Genomic DNA, 9,698 nt, shown 5'->3' with positions numbered 1-9,698 from the left:
GAGGAGTAGCTGTAAATGGCAGCAGCAGAACCATTCCCAGCACTAGCTGACCCAAAAAATGGGAGCTGTGGTTATGATCTGAAATTCATGAAATCAGTGTTGAGTCTGGAAGGTTGTAAAGTGCCCAATCGAAAGATGAGGTTCTGTCCCTCGAACTTCCGTTGAGCTTCACTGGAACAGAGTAAGCGGCCGAGGACAGAGCGTCTGTGGCTTTTCTCTTGTCCGTTCCCTGTAGTTTCTCTGTATTCTGCTGGTGTCTGCTGCTCCCACTCACTGAGACAAATGTAGGTTTTTTGCTGGGTTTTTGCTGCTTCTATTCCCAGATGTGTGTGACACAGTTTCCGCCACAATGACGTGACTTCCAGCTCAACAGGGCATGCTGCTTACCAGAAGTGGTTGGTTGAGACTTTAGAAAAGTGAGATGAGAGGTGCAGACAGTGAGAGGGAGAGAGAGCGCACGAGGGATTGCTCGTAGAGGCATGGCGCAGGATTCTGACAGTAGTGACAGCAGCTACAGCACATATCAGCCTTCCAGTGGCAAACAGGTAAACTTCAACTAGCAAGGGAGTGGAAACTGCCAAGTAGCAGATATTGCATTGTATATAAAGCAGGGATACAAGGCAAGACAAAGATAGAGTTAAAAACAGGATTAGCAGGTGCAGTGCTCAATCTTTCTTATCACCAATACCTCTCACTAAATTTAAATTGTTTGAGACTGCACCATGTTCAAACCACATGTCTATTTTCTTTCCTTTATTCCCCAATTTTCTCCTTTCCTTTCCTGAAGATGCTGATTCTCACTGGGCTACAGATTCTGTGGCTCCTGATCAGCCCTCGTGTGTGATCCTAGGCAGTGTCAGTTGGCTTTTTGACTACAAGAGGCATCGCAGCCAGGCCAGCCCTGTGCTTGCCTGTCATCGATACACTGCACAGTCGCCGGGTAGTGGTGAGAGCAGGAAAGAACGACAGGGAAGGTCTGTGATAGGGTAGAGGGCGCGAGTGATTAAATGACAAAAGGGATGATGGTGCAAGGCAGGAACTCGGCTTTGTTTCCTCCTCTGTGAGCCTGGAACTCTGCAGCCCTGTATTTACTGTGTCCCAACTGAGATCAGCTCACACACAACAGGCTGCAGTTGTAAACTGGAACCTTTCTGCTCTGTGAGACTCTGCTGAGCCACTGGGTGGAGGCTGTCATTTTTTGGCTTATAAAGTTTACACTTTCAATAATGAATGTTGTAAAGGGAAACGACGACTTGCTGGATTGGTCCAGAGACCATTTCCTCACAGATGGAATTCCAACAGCAAACTGAACAACTCTGTTATAATTTGGTTGCAAGCATCCTGTAGTGGTTTGTCACAGTTGTGACTGATGTTAAAACATTCTCTTTGGGTAAAGGTTGAGTTGGAGATCTCTCCCTTTCCACAGACTTTTAACCTCTGCAATACCAGCTCTCATGAGGAGAGGGAGTTCAAATCTGCAGGACATCGTTCATTCCAGCTTTGGATTGTTTCTGTCTGAACTGTTTTTTTTGTCTGATGATGTGATCACACAGCAAAATGGAGGCTTCGAAATTAACCATTGCATAAAATTTAACAGATGAAAAGAAATCACTCGTCTGTTCACAAGCTAGCAGGTTTAAAAATGACCATTGCAATTCCAGCCCGTGATTCGCTGCTAGTGTGTCCTCTTATACAACAAACTCCCAAGGGTTTCCTTAAAAGTACAAGGAAACATACTGGGGGCTCAGGCACCCTTACACCGTGTAACCAGAGGTGCTGCTCATGGAGCAATTCAACTTTCTAAAAGTACAATTCTGCTCTGCACGTTACTGTAGTGCACCATTACACAAATCCATTTTTGTGTATTTTCAATGGTCTCATTCCCACTGCTGTACATTTTGTGCTATTAAAAGGCCTTGATTATACAAGCTCATAAATACTGAACGTCTCTCGGCTGCTTTGGACTTCCTCTAGAGCAATTGACAAAATGCCAAAGTGGGCGACAGACATTTAACTCTTAAAGGATTGAATAGTGATCACAATGGATAGATGGGAGAGGCTGTGTATATTAAGGCACTTTACAGAGCTTTACTCAGTATCTAACCCATGCTGTACCTGCCCTGGGAGTGTTTGATGGGACAGTGTAGAGGGAGCTTTACTCTGTATCTAACCCTGTGCCTGCCCTGGGAGTGTTTGATGGGACAGTGTAGAGGGAGCTTTACTCTGTATCTAACCCATGCTGTACCTGCCCTGGGAGTGTTTGATGGGACAGTGTAGAGGGAGCTTTACTCTGTATCTAACCCTGTACCTGCCCTGGGAGTGTTTGATGGGACAGTGTAGAGGGAGCTTTACTCTGTATCTAACCCTGTACCTGCCCTGGGAGTGTTTGATGGGACAGTGTAGAGGGAGCTTTACTCTGTATCTAACCCTGTACCTGCCCTGGGAGTGTTTGATGGGACAGTGTAGAGGGAGCTTTACTCTGTATCTAACCCTGTACCTGCCCTGGGAGTGTTTGATGGTGAAACAATGTGTAAAAAATGGAAAATGTCACATTGTCTGATATGGGTTGGTACAGATGCTATATAAATGCAAGTACATTGTTTAATTTTTTCTTTTTTAAAAAGTTGCCCCTCATTTAATGGAGCAAAAAGATAAAAAGTGTTCACATATTTTGAAAGTTGTAAAACCTTTTCGGTTCACACTAAGATTTTGCATTCTGCATTTTCAGTCACTTTGTGTGAAATTAATTTCAGAGCCTCCTGTGATTACAACTCTCTGACTTGTGCTCCTTATTTTGCTCTCATTTTGAAGTCCTTCAGGGTTGAATTCCGAGGACAGGTTGGGCTGTATTCTCTCAAGTGTAGAAGATTAAGGGGTGATCTAATCGAGGGGTTTAAAATGATTGAAAGATTTGATAGGGGGAGTCCAGAATAACAGGGAATAACCTTAAAATTAGAGCCAGGCCATTCAGGGGTGATGTCAGGAAGCATTTCTTCACACAAAGGGGAGTGGGAATCTGGAACTCTCTCCCCCAAAAAGCAGGGGGTCAATTGGAACTTTCAAAACTGAGGTCGATAGATTTTTGTTGGTATCGAGGGATATGGAACAAAGGGGCTAAATGGAGTTATGATACAGATCAGGCTTGATAGTTTATTCCATATCTGTATGTACCTAAAAAATAATCAAACTTACTCTCATTTATTACTAGGAAAACTTTGAGGAGGCAAAGAAAGTCATGAGAAGGGAAAAGAATCGCCTCGCAGCTCAGAAGAGTCGACAAAGACAGACTTTAAAAGCAGACACACTACATCAGGTAAGGGAATCGAGTGAAAGGGACAGAGACAGACTTTAAAAGCAGACACATTACATCAGGAGAAAGTGGCAAAGTGAGAGAGAAGGGCACAGTAACAGATGGCCAAAAGCAGGCAACGAGATGAGGATCAGGTCAGAGGGAGAAAGAGCTGGAAAAATGTAAAGGAACACAATTTGGAAATAAACAGTGAACAGGAACACACCTCAAATGGGAAAAGTTTAAGAGAACGGAGGGAGATTGGAACATTTACACACGATTAATTGCCCAGTTTGGCTCAGTGATAGAACACTCTCCTCTGAGACCAAACATTCTTGGTTCAAACCCCACTCCAGAACTACAACCCAGAGGAAGTGATTGGGAGAAACGCAAAGGGATTTCATCACCTTATTCCAGGCTGACACTTCAGCACAGCCCTGTCGGAGGGTCAGTACTGAGGGAGCGCTGCACTGTCGGAGGGTCAGTACTGAGGGAGTGCTGCACTGTCGGAGGGTCAGTACTGAGGGAGTGCTGCACTGTCGCAGGGTCAGTACTGAGGGAGCGCTGCACTGTCGGAGGGTCAGTACTGAGGGAGCGCTGCACTGTCGGAGGGTCAGTACTGAGGGAGTGCTGCACTGTCGGAGGGTCAGTACTGAGGGAGTGCTGCACTGTCGGAGGGTCAGTACTGAGGGAGCGCTGCACTGTCGCAGGGTCAGTACTGAGGGAGCGCTCACTGTCGGAGGGTCAGTACTGAGGGAGTGCTGCACTGTCGGAGGGTCAGTACTGAGGGAGCGCTGCACTGTCGGAGGGTCAGTACTGAGGGAGCGCTGCACTGTCGGAGGGTCAGTACTGAGGGAGCGCTGCACTGTCGGAGGGTCAGTACTGAGGGAGCGCTCACTGTCGGAGGGTCAGTACTGAGGGAGTGCTGCACTGTCGGAGGGTCAGTACTGAGGGAGCGCTGCACTGTCAGAGGGTCAGTACTGAGGGAGCGCTGCACTGTCGGAGGGTCAGTACTGAGGGAGGGCTGCACTGTCGGAGGGTCAGTACTGAGGGAGTGCTGCACTGTCGGAGGGTCAGTACTGAGGGAGCGCTGCACTGTCGGAGGGTCAGTACTGAGGGAGGGCTGCACTGTCGGAGGGTCAGTACTGAGGGAGTGCTGCACTGTCGGAGGGTCAGTACTGAGGGAGTGCTGCACTGTCGGAGGGTCAGTACTGAGGGAGTGCTGCACTGTCGGAGGGTCAGTACTGAGGGAGCACTGCACTGTCGGAGGGTCAGTACTGAGGGAGTGCTGCACTGTCGGAGGGTCAGTACTGAGGGAGTGCTGCACTGTCGGAGGGTCAGTACTGAGGGAGTGCTGCACTGTCGGAGGGTCAGTACTGAGGGAGCGCTGCATTGTCGGAGGGTCAGTACTGAGGGAGTGCTGCACTGTCGGAGGGTCAGTACTGAGGGAGCGCTGCACTGTCGGAGGGTCAGTACTGAGGGAGTGCTGCACTGTCGGAGGGTCAGTACTGAGGGAGTGCTGCACTGTCGGAGGGTCAGTACTGAGGGAGTGCTGCACTGTCGGAGGGTCAGTACTGAGGGAGTGCTGCACTGTCGGAGGGTCAGTACTGAGGGAGCGCTGCACTGTCGGAGGGTCAGTACTGAGGGAGTGCTGCACTGTCGGAGGGTCAGTACTGAGGGAGTGCTGCACTGTCGGAGGGTCAGTACTGAGGGAGCGCTGCACTGTCGGAGGGTCAGTACTGAGGGAGCGCTGCACTGTCGGAGCATCAGTACTGAGGGAGGGCTGCGCTGTCGGAGGGTCAGTACTGAGGGAGTTCTGCACTATTGGAGGTATGAGCTCTAAAGTGAGACTGCCTGTCTGTTCAGGTCTCCCTGGATATCCATAGAACCATCGCCATTTACAGCACAGAAGGAAGTCATTCGGCCCATCGTGTCTGTGCCTGCTCTTTATTGGAGCAATCCAAAGTGAATCCCACTGCTCTGCTACCCTCGTACAGCCCGGTGTTTGCATCTGCTACAAATGTTTAACCAATCTTCTCTTCAATGATTCCGTGGTCTCTGCCTCAAGCATTCCCTGTGGCAAAGCTTTCCCTGACAAATATTCATTGGAAAACTTTTCGAAGTTTGTTTTTGTGACGAGTCCTGCAGAAATTGAAGTTTTGTTAACTTGTGCACATTTCAGATTGAATTCCCCCCTGACCTGTGTCCAGGACTCTGATGTACTCGGTAATTATACCGATCGCAGGTCCAGCTTTTCTGATTGGTCGTGGACTCTTCCATTAGCTGGGAAATACATGCAGTTTTCAGTAAGCAGCAAAATCTTTCTTTGCTCCCATTTTTTTTGCCTGACCTTTGCAGGTGTGACCTCAGACAGATATCCCCAGAGGGTAGAGGGTCGATATTGAGTGTGTGATGTACAGGCTGAGTTTCTCTGAGAATGCTGGCAGATTGTCATGGTTGGGTCAGACATATCTGTGGTTGGCACATGTGAGGAATGAAACTGTCCGAGGAAGCAGTGAATCTGTTCTGTGAGTGACTGCACACTTCCTGCGTTTGGTTGGTTAGATGGGCTAAGTTAACAACTCTCCTATATTCTGAAATGAATGAATCAGAGGGCCACTTGCCAGTAATCCATTTAGGCCTTTACAATAAACTCCTACTTGTCTTCTCTGTCACTCTCTCTTTGTCTCTCCATGTCTGGCTCCCCCCATTTCTAATAATCAGGGGTTTTGTCCCCAAAATCTCGTAGCATTAAAGGGAATGTATCAGTTCAATTTATGACCATGCGATAGTGTCACTTCTATGAAATAAGCCAGCCTGCAACCCACAGCTTTGGTGTTTGAGTTACTGCATCAGCAGTCACCTCGAGGGCAGAAACCCAAACCCAAGGCTCCAGTCCATTATTCAAGAGTCATGCTGAAGTCAGTAACTACACAAATTTCACTCAAAAAATCAGTTCCAAACTTTTTATCTGTATGAAATAATTTTTTGAAAATAGTTTGCATCATTAGGAGTGTAGGCGAGAAAAGTTGACCTGTTTCCATCATAAAATGTCAAGAATTTCCATCATCTTGTGATCTGACTGTCATCAATTGTGGGAAAAGGAGCCAAGCGATCTTATCATTTGGTAACGATGGGCCTGTAGATCGGCACTTTCTGTAAAACTCAACAGCATCTCAGCAAAAGTAGCTGAGATTGTTTTAGAATCAGGAGTCCTGACTCTGATAATGAAATACTCTCGCCCTCTATCTGTCTTAGTTTTAAATGTTTTAGACTCATGTCCTTACTCTAAATGCTCCTAAAAATTCCTCTCCCCCTGTGCTCACTGGTTATTCATAATATGCCACCCACTGACAACCACTGAATCAGCTCACGATAGGATAATGTGGGACCGGGGCAAAGTCAAAACTTGCAGAAATGTCCATCCAATATTTTTATTTCCATTGTCTTTGTAGGAAAGTGAACATTTGGAGAAAGAAAATGCTGCCTTAAGGAAGGAGATCAAGCAGCTGAATGAAGAGCTGAAATATTTTAGCACGGTGCTGAAAAGCCACGAGAGTCTTTGTTCTGCGATGAGCTCCCCAAACGAGGAGATGGTTTATTCCTTTCACCAAACACACGCCAACACACCACCACGACTCCAGCTGTGAGCCAGCGAGACAGACCAGAGAAAGGAAGCTTGGAATTAATCAGTACTGAACAGGGACGGTTGTGATAATCGTTAGCTGGCCACAGGCAAGGTGAGAATAAATAGAAACTGAGCTCCCACTGGAAACTCTACAGGATCCGGCTTCTCACGTGTCTGACAGCACACTGCCCTTAGTGCTGCCCTATCCATCTAGAGCTCTCGTGCTGCAGTATGTGACTGAATTGTTAAAAGCATCCTGTTTAGCAAATTTTTATTATGACATTGCTCAACTAGTAGTTACACCGAGTTTATTTCTCAAAAACATAAATACCAATCACTTCTTAAAGATGTGGAGATGCCGGTGATGGACTGGGGTTGACAATTGTAAACAATTTTACAACACCAAGTTATAGTCCAGCAATTTTATTTTAAATTCACAAGCTTTCGGAGGCTTCCTCCTTCGTCAGGTGAACGATGTGAAAAAGAAAATGCTGCCTTTTAAACTATAGGTTGTACTTAAAATATAGGTTGTAAAAGCACCATGAGCTTTGGGAGGTGGTGTCGCACTTTATTAGATCACTGGCCTTTATTTAATTGGCCAGTTTTCTCCCTTGCCCTCTTGTTCGAAGGTATTCATTTGTTGGGGTACAGTTCCACGGGCACTAGTTGGCCCCCAGTACTTTTTCCAGGTTTTTACTATTGATGTGCAAGTCTTGACAGTGAGCATTAGCAGGCTTTTCATCATGGGACTATCACCTAGGAACCTGCTCACGTCTTAACTGGTGTTACACGCACGCACACACACACACACACACACACACAGTCACTGGATAGCGATCAAAATCTGGAATCCATGGGATGTCCCCCTCCCTAATCCTGGGGTACTGAGGTAAAATGTAATACCGTATCACTGGCCTGACCGAGATCAGTTCACTCAGAAAACACTGACGATGAGCCTGCCACCTTCCTATCTGAAACTCACTGAATAAACTCTTTGAGCAAGTGGGGGAGCCCCTTGTCTCCTTTCTTAGGCCTACATGACTCAACTGTTGGATGTTGCCCGTATGTTCAGTGCTCAAGGCCACACATGGGACTATGTTGAGATTTGTTATTGAGATAAGGCACGGGACATTTATTCTGCATCTAATCAGAAACATGAGTATAAATGGCACGATCCTGTTTTAAATATGTTAGTGGGAATTGTGGGATTAGGCTAAACCCAAACCAACCAGATGCATCAAGTGACACCATTAAAGGTACAGGGACTGACGACTCAACCACACTAGTTTAAATGAAGGAAAACTAACACAAAAAATTCAAATATGATCAGAATGGTAAAAATGAGAGATATCAAAGTCAAAATTCTATGTGATGCCCACTTGTCACAGAAGGATCCAATGAGCTGAGAGACACCACATGTTGACTCTCGGTGGTCCCCTGGGCAACAGTGACATTGTCCTATTTTAGGTAGGCCACTGGAACTGTGCAAATAGGCCAAACCCAACCCGACTAGAACTAACACAAACGAGTCTTCATTGGCAGGGAGAAAGAACAGAATGTTGGAGTGATGTTGGTGATACTCTGAAAGTACCCGGCCAACGTGAAGCAGTTATTAATAAGGTAAACGGGGTACTGGTGGATATTGGACTGCAAGTCAGAACGGACTAGCGACCCATCATGCCAGTGCCAGCTCTTTGAAAGAGCGATCCAATTAGTCCCCTATAGCCCTGTAACTTTTTCCCTTCAAGTATTTATCTAATTCCCTTTTGAAAGTTATTATTGAATCTGCTTCCACCGCCCTTTCAGGCAGCGCATTCCAGATCATCACAACTCGCTGCGTAAAAAAAAAAATGTCTTCATGTCGCCTCTGGCTCTTTTGCCGATCACCTTAAATCTGTGTCCTCTGGTCACCGACCCTCCTGTCACTGGAAACAGTTTCTCCTTATTTACTCTCTCAAAACCTCATGATTTTGAACACCTCGATCAAATCTCCCCTTAACCTTCTCTGCTGTAAGGAGAACAATCCCAGCTTCTCCAGTCTCTCCACATAACTGAAGTCCCTCATCCCTGTTATACTGACATTGTACATATCAGTGGTGAGGCCAGTCCTGCTCACCCCACCTCAAAAAGGATATAGATGCATCAAAAAGTTCAGAGAACAGAGAACAGGATAATTCCTTTTCTGAAGAAAAGATTGCTCATTTATGTGCTTAAAAAAGGGATGCCAAGCGAATGGTGTCCATGCGAAACTTACTTTAGGTCCATGTAACAAAGGCAACGCAAACTGGGGGAATTAATTCTCCATCTCTCAATGTTAATCTGCTTAAAATCCCATTCCCAGTAATATGCAACATCTCCTATTAGATTTATATGATAATGTTGCAAGAGGCCAGGCAGACTTTGGCAGCTGCCTTGCAACGTAAATAGATTATGAAAATAAATTAGCAAAAAATATAAAAACAGATAGCAAGAGTTTCTACAGTTATACAGAAAGAAAAATGGTGGCTAAGGCAAACATAGGTCCCTCAGAGGATGAGACCGGGAAATTAATGGTGGGAAACATGGAGATGGCAAAAATGCTGAACAAATATTTTGTTTCAGTCTTTACGGTAGAGGACACTAAGAATATCCCAACACTGGACAAACAGGGGGCTCTAGGGGGGGAGGAGCTAAATACGATTAAAATCACTAAGGAATTGGTACTCAGTAAATTAATGGGACTCAAGGCGGATAAATCCCCTGGACCTGATGGCTTACATCCTAGGGTCTTGAGGGAAGTGG

General features: G+C 46.1%; 1 protein-coding gene across 1 annotated transcript; it reads left to right on the top strand.

The window, feature by feature from the left end:
- The first annotated feature begins 425 nt into the window (after positions 1 to 425).
- Positions 426 to 7,319, top strand: batf (basic leucine zipper transcription factor, ATF-like). Its single transcript, XM_067991086.1, has 3 exons — positions 426 to 545; positions 3,209 to 3,313; positions 6,745 to 7,319. Exons 1-3 carry the CDS (start codon positions 480 to 482, stop codon positions 6,937 to 6,939), a joined length of 366 nt encoding a protein of 121 aa, XP_067847187.1. The 5' UTR covers positions 426 to 479; the 3' UTR covers positions 6,940 to 7,319.
- The last annotated feature ends 2,379 nt before the right edge of the window (positions 7,320 to 9,698 follow it).

Source organism: Heptranchias perlo, chromosome 10 (assembly GCF_035084215.1).
Source record: "Heptranchias perlo isolate sHepPer1 chromosome 10, sHepPer1.hap1, whole genome shotgun sequence".
In the NCBI taxonomy this organism is placed as follows: domain Eukaryota; kingdom Metazoa; phylum Chordata; class Chondrichthyes; order Hexanchiformes; family Hexanchidae; genus Heptranchias; species Heptranchias perlo.
The sequence above is the reverse complement of the archived record's forward strand: the minus strand, read 5'-3'. Positions and strand labels throughout refer to the sequence as shown.